This window comes from Capricornis sumatraensis, chromosome 8, assembly GCF_032405125.1.
Source record: "Capricornis sumatraensis isolate serow.1 chromosome 8, serow.2, whole genome shotgun sequence".
Lineage (NCBI taxonomy): Eukaryota > Metazoa > Chordata > Mammalia > Artiodactyla > Bovidae > Capricornis > Capricornis sumatraensis.
The window spans coordinates 85,294,635-85,311,493 of record NC_091076.1 but is presented as its reverse complement, the minus strand read 5'-3'; the positions used below and the strand labels follow the sequence as shown (position 1 = coordinate 85,311,493).

The 16,859-nt window shown below is 52.5% G+C and overlaps 1 protein-coding gene across 1 annotated transcript; it reads right to left on the bottom strand.

Annotated features, from left to right (window-relative positions):
• Positions 1-4,363: 4,363 nt before the first annotated feature.
• TNFRSF13B (TNF receptor superfamily member 13B) lies at positions 4,364-14,180 on the bottom strand. The gene is made up of 4 exons (XM_068977462.1): positions 13,988-14,180; positions 11,369-11,614; positions 4,990-5,175; positions 4,364-4,614 (listed from the first exon to the last, which is right to left on the bottom strand). Exons 1-4 carry the CDS (start codon positions 14,178-14,180, stop codon positions 4,364-4,366), a joined length of 876 nt encoding a protein of 291 aa, XP_068833563.1.
• Between the last annotated feature and the right edge of the window lie 2,679 nt (positions 14,181-16,859).

The window sequence follows — 16,859 nt, the reverse complement described above, 5'->3', positions numbered from 1 at the left end:
ATTTTTTAAATTCTTGCTTTTTTATTGGAATATGGCTGATGTATAATGTCATGCTGGTTTCTGCTGTACAGCAAAGTGAATCAGTTACACATACACATATGCCCTCTCTCTTTAGATGACCTTTCCGTGTAGGCCATTACGGAGGATTGAGTAGACTCCTTGTGCTCCACAGGAAGTCCTTATCAGTCGTCTAGGAGTGTGTATGTCAGTCCCAGTCTCCTAGTTTATCCTTCTTTGTTTTCTACATCTGTGACTCTTATTTCTGTTTCGTAAATAAGTTCACTTGTACATTTTTTTCAAAATCGTGCTTTATTTAGTTCACTGTTACTAAAGTCGCTACTAGTCAAAACCAGTCTGCAGGACATTGTCAGCTTGGGGGCCAGAGTGATGCTCCGTGCAGTAGAGATGGTCCATGCGTCTGTGGACTCCAAGCAGAAGCAGGGTCAGTGTGGCCCTGAGGCTCCAGCAGGCGGGACGCTGAGGGCTCCTGCTCTGGGTGGGTGGGGTGGCCAGCAGCCGAGACAGGACCCCATGGGGGGAAGCGCTGAGTGACACAGTGTGCACTGTTGAGGGAGGCAGGTAGGCGCACAGCAACTGGGGAGCCGCTCCGACCTGAGAGCATGACCCCGAGGGCGGGTGAAGCCAGGGGCCCCAGGGTGATCCCAGCAACAACCACCCAGCCAACTCAGCCAGTGACTCAGCAACTCGGCCCCTCACTGAGGGCCGGGCAGAGAAAGGGTGGCCAGTTCCAGGCGTGGAAACTTCGAATCTCAGTCTCTGGCGTCCTACAGAGATCTGGTGTTCGGTAGGAAAAGCACAGGACTCACAAAAGAGCAAGTAAAAACAGCTTCCTGCCAGGAGACAGGGCAGCAGAGCCAGAGTCCGAAGACCTGAATGTTGAAACTGTCAGGTGGAGATTCTGAGTCATTAGGGTTAATGTGTTGAAGGCCCTCGGAAACCGTGTGGAACAGATGGGCCCTCAGTGGAGTGGGGGGGAGCTGCTTGGAAGGACCTTCTAGGAGACCTGGTCATGGTGACAAGGACACCCTGGACAAACGTGACGGCGCTGCGTGACAAGGGTGTGTACTGGCCTCAGCTGAAGGAGGCGGCGCTGGGACCACCCAAAGCGAGGGACGGGGCGGAAGCCCAAAGAACAGGGTGCCTGGGGTGTGGGGCAGTACCCAGCAGTTTGAAAGGATGACAGCATGATGAAAAACAAAAAAACTGCAGATGCAAGCTTTCTCAAGAGAGCCCCAAGCAGGGTAAATAACAAACCTGCCCACAGCAGAAAACTCCAGGACACATTTTCAAACTGCTAAAAAACAGAATTTATAGGCACACATTGCAGAGAAACAAAAGTGGGAATTCTAACAGCTGTCTCATCAGAAACTGGGAACCAGAGAGAGTGGAGCAATGTCTCTGAGGTGCTCAAAGGAAGAAACTGGCTGCCCAGAATCTATCCAGAAGAAATCTCAGAAATGAGACTTTCGAACTGAATAAATTCATCACCTGCAGACTCGCACAAGAAGTGCTGAAGGAAGCTCTTTGGACAGACCTGGGTCTGCACACAGAAAATGATTTCTAGACTTGAAGGTAAATATACACGGTGTCGTTTTTCTTATTTTTAATCACTGTTAAGATACTGAGTTTCTAAAGCAAAAATAATACTCATGGATCATGGGCATCAGGACAGCGACACGAAGTTGGGGCAGCCAAATGAAGTGAGGCTGCTTGTGGGTTAACTGACATCAAGTAAAGGTGTATGTTGCAAATAGCTCTTGCAAAAATGTAGAGAGGGGTAAGCATAGAGACCAGTGTTTAGAGAAAGTGCAGAGTGGTGGTCACCTGGGGCTGGAATTGGGGAAGGAGGAGATGCTAGCCAAAGGCATGAACTCTCTGGGGTGAGACTGACCCGCTGTGAGGCTGTGTCACATGAGAGATCACCTCACGGGGTCCGGAGGGTTGTGGTTGGGAGTCCAGGTGTTCCTGACGCCATGCAGAGCATATCCCAATGTATAAATGTGCCATGTATCAACTTGCACAGTGTTACCTGTCAGTTACATCTCAGTAAAGCTGGACCTAAAGACAGTGAAGTGGGGCAGGCAGTCAGAGCTGGGCTGAGCCCAGGCTGACCCACTGCCTCATCCTTGCCGGCCAGGTATAGACACAGTAAGTGGCCACAGTGGGTGAGTGCTGAGTAGTCGCTGCAGACTCTGTCATCCCTACCTTCTCAGTTGAGCTCGGGGCCTGGGAGACAGGGTGGCCTCAAGGAGGCCAGTGAGGACTGGTACCCCGGGACCTGGGCTGGAGCTGCAGCAAGCAGCAGGAATCAGATCCATCAGAACGGAAAACATGGATAAAATGGTACTTAAAGTTTCAGATTTTCTTTCCAGCAAGGAAACTCGGTCTTAAAAAGGCAAGGGGGAGAGGGTGCCAAAAAACCCCACATAAACTTATACAAAAGACCAGTGGGAAAACTGACCAAAAGATTTTTGTCTGTGGAAAGCTATATAGTCAGGCATGCATTTCCCTGTCTTTTCAGCAGCTCCCACTCCTCCCCTACCCCCCACTTCAGAAGTCTCTCCTTGGGTTCAGAGAGCTGCAGAGGGAAGGGGAGTCTGCACACCTTTGGAACAAGCCTACCTTCACGTCACGAGCACATTGGTGCAGCTCAGAGCTGTGCCAGGACTCTGCTGGCATCCAGCAGGGCTGCCCAGAGACGCTGCACCAGGCCGTCCCATTGCCCCAGGGGGCCCTCTGAACAGCAGGTCAGAGCTCTGCCTTCAGACAGCTGAAGTGGAGGCGGACTCTGGAAGAACCATGTTTTGGGCAGGATGTATGCCCCCCACTCTCAAGGGTTGAGGTCCTAACCCCGAGAACCTCTAAGTGCGACACTGTTTGCAGGTTTACAGACATGATCAAGTTCAAGTGAGGTCATGAGAGTGACTGGTGGCCTTATAAAGGGGAATTTGGACAGAGACACACATTGGCCGTTTGCAACCCAGGATGAGGGCGGGGCAGCCCCTCCCGTCACTGCTATGGCAGGAACAGCCCTGCAACACCTGGGTGGGGAGGCAGGAGGGTCCAGAGCTGAAACCATCCAGTCTGGGAAGCAGACAGGGCCTGTTAACAGGGGATGGGGAAAGAGGGAGTGTATTTCCTGTCTGCACCTCCAGGAATGTGTGTGTGAACCTTTGGTGCATGTAGGGGTGCCAGGCAGTTTGGGGAGATACAGGATGAATGGTTTGCATAATCTTGTGTTTATCTACGTAGCTGCTTAGAATAGTTTTGTATTTTCAGGTTTAAACGCTACTAAAATATAGGTTTCATTGCTCATGTAGATATTGATATAAAATATATGTATTATATAGAGACTATATATATCATATAGATATTGATATAAATATATGGGCTTCCCCAGTGGTTCAGAGGGTAAAGAATCAGTCTGCAGTGCAGGAGACCTGGGTTCGATCCCTGGGTTGGGAAGATCTCCTGGAGAAGGGAAAGGCTACCCACCCCAGTATTCTTGCCGGGAAAGTCCCCATGGACAGAGCTGGTGGGCTACAGTCCATGGACTCAGAGTCGGACATGACTGAGCGACTGCGCACAGACATAAAATATATGTAACATCAAAAATTTGTGAATGCTCAGTTACTGTTACCAGTCAAAATCCATAAAATTTACCAAGTAGGTCTGAAAGAAAAGTTGATGTAAAGAAAAATACAATACAGTAGTGCAGGTTGGTGTCTAAATGAGCATACTCCGGCCCGTGAACCTGTGGCACGGTCCCAGGCTTTCCAAGCAGCGTGATGCCTGGTCTCAAGCTTCTGTCCACCCCACGGCCCTGACTGGTGGGGGCAGCGCTGCACATACACGTGTACAGGGCACACAGGCATGCTGCTTCACGCCTTCCCAGGAGACACAGAAGGGAATGGGTTTTGTGAGGTCGATGCAAGCTGGCACAGCCCTAGTGCACCATTGTCGGCCACGTGCAGAGCCCGCCACCTCCGTCCACATGTGATTTCAGGCCCGCGGAGACCAGGCTTGGAACCCAGGGGCAGCAGGAGCCATGAAACTGGGTGGTCACCACAGGGAGGCGCGACCCAAACCAGGACAGTGAGGAGCGGGCAGTGTGGGAGGTTTTATTTCCGCCAAGGGGCCCCGGGGCTGAGTCCAGCAGGGGCGGTGCCTTTACCGCAGGTGCGTTGAGGTGACGGTGACCTACAGTGGAGACCTGGGGTCAAGAATGAGGTCCCTGGCCCTTTCCCCCAGCTCTTTTCCCCGCTGCCCCCATCACCTCTTCCTCCCCTTCTGCCCACCCCCGTCCCCCACTTCTCTGTACCCCCTCACCATTCCCCCGGGTTCACGTGGCCAGGCCTCCTTCCTGCGCTGGTGTGTACACCACCTCGATCCCGCCGTTCGCAGCGCGCACGCAGGGCTGTCCGGCTGCGCTCTGTTCCTGGCTCGCCCTCCTCCCTGTGCGCTCGGACACGGGTGTCGGGGGCGCGCCTGCGCTCTCCTGGGTGGGCGCCCTGCACTCCGGGAAGCAGAAGCTACACGTCTCCACTGGCTCGGGAGGCGTCCCTGCCACGCGGCCGGCTTCCATCCAATCATCTGTGCAGAGAGGAGAGGGCGTTGGCCTCGGCGCGGACCCCTCCTCCTCCACCTTCTCCCCGAGGCAGCCCGGCCACGCCCTCCTCTTCCGCCGGGGCGGATGTGCAGGTGCGGATCTTACAGTCCCAAAGCGCCAGGAGACCCACCACCTCTGGTTTTAGCGCTGCGGGCCTCACACCCCCATCCCATGCTCCACCCACCCTTCCTCAAGCCCCTGCCCTTCTCACCTTGATGTTTGACCTTGTTCATCTGGTCTGAGCGGGTGCTGCACCGACCAGCTCCAGGCCTCCCCAGGAGGAGCTGCCTGGTGCCGTCCACTTAGGAACAGGGCAGGGCCAAGACAGAGCGATGCCTGGGACCCCAGTGAACACTCACCCTTGGAGGCCTTGGCCTGCGTGGGACACGGCCCTGGGCGGGTCGGGAAGGAGACCTGGACCCCCCTCCTCTTGAGGAAGCAGGCCACGGCCAGCAGGAAGCAGCAGACGATGGCACAGAGACATAGGCCCAGCGTGCTGTAGACCAGGGCCAGCTGGTCAGCGCTCAGCTTCAGCCCTGCAGGCGCTGCCGGACAAGGCCAGGGTGAGAATGAGAAAGGCCTCCCTGAGGCGGCTCTCCTCAGGGAGCAGCCCCTCCTCCTCCATGCTCGCTCTTGCCCTGTCAGCCCAACGCAAGCTCTGTGGTTACCCTTCACCCCCTTGGAGGGTCAGGCTTAGCCTGCTCCCACCCTGGCCTGGAGCAGCCTCTGAAATGGTGGAGCTGGACACCGTTTTTGCTCTTGTCTCCTTTGGCGTGTGACTTGCAGCAGGACCAGAGGTGGCTGGGTGAACAGGGAGATAGCTATCCAGGGAGGGGGAGGGTGTGTGCCTGTCCGACCTGTGGGGACAAGCTTCGAGAGAGAGACAGTGCAGCTGCTTCTGAGTTTGGGGGGCAGGGGTAAAGCTGGGGGCCCTAGGGAAATGGGGTGCTGGTCCCTCTGCCTCTCAGGGCCTGAGCCAAAGCCCTGCCCTCATCACCTGCCCTGGGCCTCCCTCCACCTGGAGGAAGGGCTGCTGGCCGCCTGCTGCCTTTGGAGCACACAGTGCGTTCTCTAGCATCTCCCAGATCCTCGTGCTCTGGAAGTGAGGGCTGGTCACCTCTTTAGAGACTGAGCTACATAGCTGTAAAGCAGAGGAGGCAGGGGTTCAGCGTGTTCGCAGGGTTTTGCAGCCACTGCATGTGTGCCCGCCCCCCATCGTGGTGACCCCCCTTTCCCAGGCTCCACTAGGCTGTCTCTGCACCATTTGTGGCCACCGACAGACTTGCAGCACAGGGCCTTTGTGTCAGCCCCTCAGTGTGTTTCCGAAGCTCAGGCCTGTGGCCACGTGTGTCATTTGTCTGTCCACAGGGAACATTGGAGTGGTGTCAGACTTGCAGGTTTCCATGTGGACCTTGTGTTCACTCTCATGGACGCATCCCAGGGGTGGAGTGTGGGGCAGATGGCAGCTCTGTGTTGAGCTGTTTGAGGAGCCTGATGGTTTTCAACAGTGGTTGTACCGCCTTATAGTCCATCTTGCAGAAAACAAAACTGAGCCTCAGAATCACCGTGGTCCCAATTGCAGAGCTGGAATCAGTGGCAAGCCTGATGGACTCCAGGCCAGGGCCTGGCCAACCACATACACACATGATGAGCGTGGACACTGGTCCTCTTCCTTACACACACTCCCAAGAGAGAGTTGGATAAAGTGACTGCTGGCCTGTGCTGCCTTGATGTTTACAGAGCTCTGAGCGGGCTGGTGTCACCACCTCAGGCCAGCGGTGCTGACCAGAGCTCAGAGAGGCCTTGGGTGGGAGAGGGAAAGCAAAGACCCTGATCTGGAGGCCGAGATCCTGAGAGGTGAGAGGATCCAGGGAGAGGTCACAGGGTGTGCAGAACCAGGTGACACCATGTTTCCCAGTTCCCAGGTCTCTCCGTCTGGTCCTATGCACCCCGGGATAAAGTGAAACCATCAGGCCGGCTGGACAAGCCTTCCCGTCAGAGGCAGAATTAGCAGCCACCAGCGTCTATTCTCTGACGCTGCTCAGTACACAGGACCGCCAGGTCAATTCACAACCACACATCTGCACATTTCAGGTGTTTTCAGTGTGAATTCCAACACTCAGACTGACTGGAGACTGGCTGCTGGCATTCGGAGATGGTTCCTGATTTCTGCCCTCAGGTCAGGCTGGGCTGAACCGTTGAACATGTCACCTTCTAGCTGCACCCAGGCTGGAGACACGGGCATGCTTTCAGAGTCCCACAGACTCTGCACTATCACTTCCGGTGACGTGGATGCAGTCCTTGACTGGGGACCAGCTGCATGATGGATACTGAGATGGGCCGGACCTCAGGGGCAGGGAGTGAGGAGGGAGGGGAAGGCGAGCACTTGGGGTACAGCCTGGGATGAGATGTGCTTCGATGGGAACACCTGGGAATCGACAACCCCGCCTCCAGCAGGCATTGCTTCTGGGGAGCGTGCCCCAAACCTCGGTCTTAATGCCTTTTCTCTCCCATCACAACTCATGCATGTCACCCCTTCCAGACAGGAAAGAGAGGGGAGCCTGCTGGCTGCCAGATGGAAGCACAGGGTCCCCACCTCTGCTCTGCTTCCTGTGCTCAGTCACCAAGCCATTCAGGTCTGCAGCTTGGTTGCTGCCCTGTCTCGGCCCTAGTGACCTGGCCCTGGGATGGAGCGGCCTGGCCCAGTGCCTCGCTGTCTGCTGACCCCAGGCCCAGGGACTTCTGTCTGGAAAGGAGGTGACCTCTGTGCATGCCTAAGAACCAGGCCGGCAGGCACAGTTCTGAGCACTGCCACCAGGGGCAGTGCTTGGTTCATTTTCAAGCAAGTTTTCCAGCAATCAATGCAAAGAAATAGAGGAAAACAATAGAATAGGAAAGACTAGAGATCTCTTCGGAGCAGGCAATGGCATCCCACTCCAGTACTCTTGCCTGGAAAATCCCATGGACAGAGGAGCCTGGTAGGCTGCAGTCCATGGGGTCACAAAGTGTCGGACACGACTGAGCGACTTCCCTTTCACTTTTCACTTTCATGCATTGGAGAAGGAAATGGCAACCCACTCCAGTGTTCTTGCCTGGAGAATCCCAGGGACAGGGGAGCCTGGTAGGCTGCCGTCTATTGGGTCACACAGAGTCAGACACGACTGAAGTGACTTAGCAGTAGCAGCAGAGATCTCTTCAAGAAAATTAGAGATAGCATGGGAATATTTCATGCAAAGATGGGCACAATAAAAGACAGAAACAGTATAGCGTAACAGAAGATATTAAGAAGAGGTGGCAAGAATACACAGAACTGTACAAAAAAATCTTAATGACCCAGATAACCACGATGGTGTGATCACTCACCTAGAACCAGACATCCTGGAATGTGAAGTCAAGTGGGCCTTAGGAAGCATCACTATGAACAAAGTTAGTGGAGGTGATGAAATTCCAGCTGAGCAATTTCAGATCCTAAAAGATGATGCTGTGAAAGTGCTGCACTCAATATACCAGCAAATTTGGAAAACTCAGCAGTGGCCACAGGACTGGAAAAGGTCAGTTTTCATTCCAGTCCCAAAGAAAAGCAATGCCAAAGAATGTTCAAACTACCACACAATTGCACTCATCTCACACGCTAGGAAAGTAATGCTCAAAAATGCTCCAAGCTAGGCTTCAACAGTACATGAACCAAGAAATTTCAGATGTTCAATATGGATTTAAAAAAGGCAGAGGAACCAGAGATAAAATTGTCAACATCCATTAGATCATCGAAAAAGCAAGAGAATTCCAGAAAAACATCTGCTTTATTGACTACACCAAAGCCTTTAACTGTATGGATTACAACAAACTGGGGAAAATTCTTAAAGAGGTGGGAATACCAGACCACTTGACCTATCTCCTGAGAAATCTGTATGCAGGTCAAGAAGCAACAGTTAGAAATGGACATGAAACAACGGACTGGTTCCAAATCAGGAAAGAAGTACATCAAGGCTGCATATTGTCACCCTGCTTATTTAACTTATATGCAGAATACCTCATGTGAATTGCCAGGTTGGATGAAGCACAAGCTGGAATCAAGATTGCTGGAAGAAATATCAATAACCTCAGATATGTGGGTGACACCACCCTTATGGCAGAAAGCAAAGAAGAACTAAAGAACCTCTTGATGAAAGTGAAAGAGGAGAGTGAAAAAGCTGGCTTAAAACTCAACATTCAGGAAACTAAGATCAAGGCATCTGGTCCCATCACTTCATGGCAAATAGATGGGGAAACAGTGGAAACAGAGACTTTATTTTTGGGGCTCTAAAATCACTGCAGATGGTGACTGCAGCCATGAAATTAAAAGATGCTTGCTCCTTGGAAGAAAAGCTGTGACCAACCTAGACAGCATATTAAAAAGCAGAGACATTACTTTACCAAAAAAGGTCCATCTAGTCAAAGCGATGGTTTTTCCAGTAGTCATGTATGGATGTGAGAGTTGGACTATAAAGAAAGCTGAGCACAGAATTGATGCTTTTGAACTGTGATATTGGAGAAGACTCTTGAGAGTCCCTTGGACTGCAAGGAGATCAAACCAGTCAGTCCTAAAGGAAATCAGTCCTGGATATCATTGGAAGGACTGATGCTGAAGCTGAAACTCCAATACTCTGGCCACCTGATGCAAAGAGCTAACTCATTGGTAAAGACCCTGATGCTGGGAAAGATTGAAGGCGGGAGGAGAAGGGGACAACAGATGATGAGATGGTTGGATGGCATCACCGATGCAATGGACATGAGTTTCAGTAGGTTCTGGGAGTCTGTGATGGACAGGGAAGCCTGGCATGTTGCAGTCCATGGGATTGCTAAGAGTCGAACACAACTGAGCAACTGAACTGAACTTTCCGTTTGATTTGTTCAACCCTTTACACTGTTCTCAGAACCAGTCTCGCCTGGAAACTGCTGCTGCTGGGCTAGAACTCCAGCCAGCTAGACTGGCAGTGCTGTGACCATCCTGAGGGCCCTAGTGGCTTTGGCTTGGCTGGTGTGGCTGAGGGAGGACAGGATTTGAGCCTGGGCCCACGGCCACTGGTGCTCATGGTCAGGTCTGCCTTCTGGGGGATTGGGGCAGACACTCCGCCTCCACGCTATTGGCTGTCGCCGGACCCAGTGGAATGTTTGGCCAGCATCCCTGCAGCCCTGGCCCAGCAAGTGGGCCAGCTGGGGAGGAGTGAGGTAGGTGCACAAGGCTGTCTGCACCTCTTCCCTGGCTTCAGGCCTGGGGGCAGCCCTCACAGTGGTGACGTCGCATGTGGCAGTGGCAGGGATGGGAAGAGAAAACACTCCATGCCCCAAGATAAGCAAAAAGCCAGGGACAAGACCGACCACCAGGCTATATGCCAATGTGCCCCCACGGAGCCCCCTGGGCAGGCACCCTACACACACATGTGACCTGATTTGTGAGAGAGGAGCCTTTGTGGATGTGACCAAGTTAAGGATCTGGGGAACTTCCCTGCTGGTCCAGTGGTTAAGAATCTGCTTTGCAGTGCGGGAGACAGGGGTTCGATCCCTGGGCTGGGAAGTTCTCTCATGCCATGGAGCAACTAAGCCCATGGGCCACAACTACTGAAGCCCGTGCCCCACAACTAGAGAGCAGCCTGCAACTCGCCACGAGAGAAAACCTGCTGGCAGGGGCAGAGGCCTAGTGCAGCTGAAAATAAATAAGTAGAGTTGGGGAAAAGAGAATCCAGCTTACAATGCAGGGGGTGGGGGTTCAGTCCCTGTTTGAGGAACTAAGATCCCATATCCCACAGAGCTATTAAGCCTGAGAGCTGCAGCTACTGAGCCCTGAAAGACCCTGCAGGAGGCAGGGAAGATCCTGTGTGCCACAACTGAGACCCGATGTAGCCAAAACAAAACTTAAAAAAAAAAAAATGTAAGGATCTGGAGGTGAGGCCACCTTGGATGACGGTGGCCCTGAATTCAATGACAGGTGTCCTTAGAAAGAGGAAGACAGACCCACAGAGAAGCCCCGTGAAGACAGAGACAGGAGGGGAGTGGCCACAGGTGTGGATGCCTGGAGCCTCAGCCCAGCTAAGCTTGCACTGTTCCCATCAAACAAAGGAATGGCCCTTCCCAGAGAGGTGGAGTGGGCCGAGGTGGGGGTTGGCAGGGTGCGGAGTGAGTCGGGGGGCAGGATGTGGGGAGCAGGAGGGGATGGAGAGAGGTCAGCTCCGCTGTGTGACCATCCTCCACGCCCCACCCCCACCCTCAGGACCCGGGGTCTGGACTCAGCACCTTCTGTTTATAGTCCTTGCCAAGCCCAGCTCTGGCCTCACCTGCACACACACATGTCGGGACACAGTGGGACACGTGTAAGTCCCAGACCTCCGGAGGGACACTGTGTGGGGCAGACATGGCCTGTAGGCCCTGATGAGTCTCCGTCTCTGAATGGGCTTGGGGGTCTTGCTCACAGATTGGCTGTGCCGGTCACTTGTGGCCCTGTGTTCTGAGAGCTCATTCAGAGGCTGTCAGGAGACTCCTAACTGTCTGGTGTTTTTTCTTCTGCTGCTTTCTTCTTGCCCAGACTTCTGTAAACTTTGCCTAGTTTTTCTTCCTGTGATGACCACCCCGCAGTCTGGCTTCTGGTTATTTGCATGCACTGGACTTCCTGCTTCACAGCCCCTCCTTATTGAGGCCTGGTGCCTGCCTTCCACCCACTTGGACCTTGAACCAAGTGCAGGCCAAACACAGCAGGTGGCTTACCTGGAACCGCATCCAAGCCTCTGTGCTCTGGCACCTGGTGCTTCCCCAGGGTGTCTGCTCGGGTCGGGGCCTCTCCGGCCCGCTGTCTCCTGACCTCTGGTAGGAGGCTCACTTGGCTCCTCAGCGTCTTCTCACAGTAGTGTGTGCACTGCTTGGGGTGACGTCCGCAGATGGAGGCACAGCTGATGCAGTCCCTCAGGAGCAGGTCATAGTACCTGCCTTGCTCTTCGCGGCAACTGAGTGACTCTGGGAGACAGAGATCAGTGATGTTACTGGGTGACGGACACACACAGGACCTGCAGGTTTGGCCTCAAAGGGCATCCCAGTGAAAAAAAATCCTAGTCCAGTTCCCCAAAAGCAATTCCAGAGTAGTCCCAGTCCTTTTCCATGATGCAAACACTAGATGGTATCTTGTCCACTGTGTGCTGTTAAGCTGCACTGCATGTGTTTTGATGTGTAGTATTTTTTTCTATATCTAGTTTAAAATGTTATTTTTCATTAGTATTTGTTCTTTGCTCTGCATATTATTTAAAAGTGCATTTCCTAGTACTAACCATATATAGATTTTCTAGTTATATTTTACCATTGATATCTAAGTTATTACGTTGTCACAGGAGTTCTTTATTTCGATTTTTCAAATCTCATAAAGGAGAAGCATATCTCTTATAAATACAAGGAATGGAGAAGGAAGCCAGCATACCCCTTGGTGAGTTGGGGAGGGGCCTGGACAGGAGGTGGGAAAGCTTGAACGACTGTTCTTCCTGTCCTAATAATAAATGAGAGTCACAGGTGCTCAAACATGTATCACTATCAGGGGCAGAAGCGAAGCAAAACGAAGGCCATTCATACTTGCTCAGAGAGCAGTTCTGAGTGCATTACAGACCTGCCTTTCTGCAGGGCGGGTCCCCTTTGTCTCTAAGGAGGATTCTGTTCCTATGGAACTGTGACTTGCAGGCAGGTTTGCAGGCATTTTGGAGGCAGCACACGACAGAGGCCCAGAAGCCAGACCTTGAAGCTACTCAGGCTTGGGGCACCCTCATTCCCACTTCACGTGGCAGCTGGGCCTCTCTGTGACTCAGTCTCCTGTTTCCCAGGAGAGGGATAATCACAATATAATATGGTGATTTCTTACAGTTGCTATGAGGATTTGAAGTCCCCAACACAGTACCTGACACATAGTGAATAATGCTCAAGGTTTAAGTAGAATATTCACCACGCCTCTTTGCAGTGCAGACATGCCAGCCCTTATGTCCTTTTCAAAGTAGAGGACAAGACCAGGGAGGCATAGATCTGGGACCTCCCCTTGCCCTGCCCTGGCCCTGGGCCCCCAACCCCAGCACAGGGGGAGTTAGCCTAATGGCAGCCTTGGCCCAGGGTTGCCATGACCTCCTACCCTCCTCGGGTCCCCCATGTGCCTGTGTAGGTGACAGCTCCGCAGGCCACCACCCTCACTGCCGGACCTCACAGACTCCCCACAGGGCCAGAGTGTTTCTGCTGTATTTTCTGGGTCTTGGGCCTTTGTCCACACTGGTCCCTTCTCAGGGGGCGCCCTTCCCCCTCACCTGGCCTCCACATCCTCAGCCTTCAGTGATCAATCTCAGGTGGTGCCTCCTACAAGAAAACCTCCATGCTCCTCAGCCCATCAGCTGGTGGGTCTCTCCCAGCCATGGTGCTTTATGGTTCATCTTTTAACCATGAAATGTAGTCATTTCCATTCCTCTTTCCAGGGTTTGTCGGTCAACATAATGAATGACCACCTCACTAAAGGATAGTGGCTCAGAGTCATGGTGTTGGTGTCAGAAAGTCATTTTTCAAATCCTATCTCTTCCATTGTTATGCTGTGTGTTCTTGGGCAAGTCACTTAGCCTCTCTGAGCTCCACTCCACCAGTATTTATATGAAGCACTGTGTGTCAGGCACTGTGCTAGGCTTAAGAAAGGAATTGAGCCCACAGTCTAGTGGTTGAGACACACATAAAACAAACCCACAGGAAAGAACATGATACAAGTCATGATGAGTTCCATCAGGCAAGCAAAATACACTTGTCAAGACAATCAGAATATGGCGTGAGTGTAGACGATGTTAAAGAATTACTTCTGGGAGTGATAAAATGTTGAGTTTGTATTTTGAAGGCCTATGTATTAAGGATTCATGATCCACTATTCACAGGTAAAACGATACGAGTTCTTGGATTTACTTTAAAATACACAAGTTAAAACAATGATTGGGAACCGAAAAAGCAGTATTTCTAAAGCTGCTGATGGATAGGCGGGTTTGTTATGCTGTTCTCTCTCAGTTTGATAACTTCTATAGTAGAAAGACTCAGAAAGAAGTGCAAGCAGAGAACGGAGGAGGGCCCACTCTCCATCTGGCAGTCAGAGACGAGCTCTGACTTGGTGCTGAGACCTAAAGGTCAGGCAGGAGGGAACCCTGGTTAAATATCCCTGTGCAAAGGCCCTGAGGCAGGAAGGAACAGGGCACCCTGGGGAAGCTGCAAGCTGGCAGGAGGGTCGAGAGGCAGAGGGTCCCACACTGTCTGTCCTCCTCCACCCCCTCAGGCCCCATGTGTGAGGAGTAGAGGCTGCTCGCCTGCAGCGAGGGCCTGGGCCCCAGAACTCACTGCAGAAGGCCGCACAGGTGCGCGGAATCTGGCTGCTGCAGATGGGTTTGCAGGAGACGCAGGTGTTCAGCAGCGAGTCCCAGTACTGCTCTTCCGGGCAAGGCTCCATGGCCACCCCCCGCCGTGGGCCCTGTGGGGCTGAGAGGCGGAAGCGTGAGGGCAGCCGGAGGCCGGAGCCCAGGCGGCCTCCCATGTGGGAGTGGAGGGGGAACAGACAAAGCTGGCCTCCTCCCCAGCAATGCTCGCTGGGCAGCTGGGACCCGCCACACTGAGGCTCAGTTTCCCAGCCGGCACTCGCTGGTTCGGAGGCCCCTCCCGAGACAGTGCGCCCTGCTCGGCCCTGTTCTCTGCCCTCGTGGACGCACGCCTTCACGGGGTCCTTGCGTGCGCTGGTCCCTCCGCATACGATGCTCTTCCTGCTCCGCGGCTGCTCACTTCCTCCTGACCCGTCGGATCTGTTTCAACTTCGTTCTCACGGGGAAGCCTTTTCTGACACCCTGTCCTCGCCCCCCATCTGCATGTACTCTCGTCACTGACCTCACCTCCCTGATGTCTCCCTGGTAACCAGCAGTGCCTGGCAGGCACAGGCGCTACTTGTTTGCTGCGGGGTCCGCAGGATCTCATTGGTGCCTCGGACATCCTAGGCGCTCATTAAATGAATGAATTAGAAAGAAAAGCAGACCGAGCCAGCGCCTAGCAAACAGCAGGCACTTAATAAATGTCCTTTCCCGTCCCTTCTGCTGAGACCCACAGTGACCCGTCTCAAAAGCCCAGCCTGACAAACCTCTCCATGTGTGCACACCTGTGCCACAGCCACCGTGCCAAGGTGGTGAATGTTTCTTGCCCCTGGTGACTCTCGTGGGCCCCCCACCCAACACTTGCTCCCAGCGGAGACTCCTGGTCTGAGCCTGAGAATTACAGGCCCACAGGATGCTGGCACCACCCAGTCTTGAACTTCTGTGTCTGGTTCTTTGGCTCCACAAGGCGCTTGGGACTTATCCCAGCTGGTCGTGTGTTGCTGAGTCTTTTCTAAATTTCTGTCTGATTTCATGGTATTTGCATCCCCAACAACTTCTCTTAAAGGTATCGTGAGGTTTTTGCTTATTCTTTAATGAAAAACCACCAAGCAAAGACCAGTGGCTCCCACTTGACTTGGCAGCTTAAGCACAGGGGCTTATCTTCCTTCCCTCCTGAAACCAAACTAAAAGGACAGGGCAAGAGAGTTGTCCTCGCGGGGCTTCCCTGGTGACTCTGGTAAAGAATCCACTTGCAGTGCAATAGAGGTTCGATCCCTGACCCAGGAGGGTCCTACATGCTGCGGAGTAGCTAAGCCCGTGCACCACAACTATTGAGCCTGCGCTGTAGACTCCGGGAGCCACAACCGCCGAAGCCCGAGTGTCGTTGAGTCTGGGCTCCACTCGAGCTCATTCTCCACGATGAGAAGCCCAAGCACTGCAACTAGGGAGTAGCCCCCGCTCAATGCAACCAGAGAAAAGTCTATGCAGCAATGAAGACTCAGCACAGCCAAATAAAAGAGTAAGTAAATAATTTTTAAAAATATAGTCATCCTCAAGAGTAGAATGGAAGAAGTAGCTGCAGCGGGGACAAATGACAGCAACATCTTGGAAGATGGAAAGCAGGTGGCCTGGGGTGACTGGCTTCAGGTGATGTCTCTCTCTCTTGAAGTTCACAGGGGAGGAAGCAGAACTGGGTCACCAAACCTTAGGAAGCTCCTGGAGCTGGAGGCTCTGGTGCCTCTGACAGCGGGGATGGAGTGCAGAACCGTGGAATAGGGTTGGGGAAAATTTACACAAAGAGGCTTGACCGCAGGCAGGTGATGGCCCCTCACCCACCCAAGCAGGAGGTTGGGGGTCACCTCAGACACAATTGAGGGTGGCTTTGAGGTCCATTCTTACCCTAGCCATACCTCAGAATTGTCATGGCGAGGTCTATAAAAATGCATCCTTCCCCATTGTGCAAGTGGCAGAAAACCAGCAGATTTTGCTCTGGAAAAACTGACCCAAAGGAAAAGGCCTGGAGGCACTGCCTGGGAGATTCTCTCAAAAAAATGACCACGCTGCTGCCTGACCATTTGGAGCAAAACTTCTACATGAAAACCCCGTCTGCTTACCTACAACTTCCAATCAGCTGTCAGTGCCACAGTTGGAATTGTAAACCACAGCCAGGAGTCACCCGATATTGGAAAACCACCTCTGCATGAAAGAGACCTGGGACAAAGCAAGCACAAGAAACCCACCCCGAGCCAATGGAGACAATGCAGGGAACAGAGGAAAACTAAGAGACAATCAGCAGACATCCTCAGAAAGAGAACTTTTGCATCTATGAAAAAGATAATGTGCTACTTTTATTTTAGTTAGGATCTTAGTTCCCTGATCAGGAATCGAACCCAGGCCCTTGGGAGTGAAAACACAGAGTCCTAACCACTGAATGCCAAGGAGTTCTCAATGATGTGCTACTTTTAAAGAATAATATGCATAGAACAAAGAAGAATGACTAGAAGTTTAAAAATATAATGGCTAGAATCAAAACATCTATAGAAGGGTTATAAGAGGTAGTTAAAGAAACATCCCAGAAAACAGAGAAAAGATATGAAAATATGGAATCATTTCAGGAGATATAATGTTAATTGATGGCAGTTTCAGAGACATGTTTGAAAGACATTAGCCTCCAGATTCAAAGAGCCAATCAGGCCTCCTGCACAATAAGTTCTCTCAAACCAAGACCCATCATCATGAAATTCAGGAGCAACAGAGACTTGGGGAAAATCTTTGTCAGGTCACTGGCTAACTGCAGAGATGAACAGAAACTTTGGTGACCACACACAAGGAATACATACTTTACAAAAATAGTT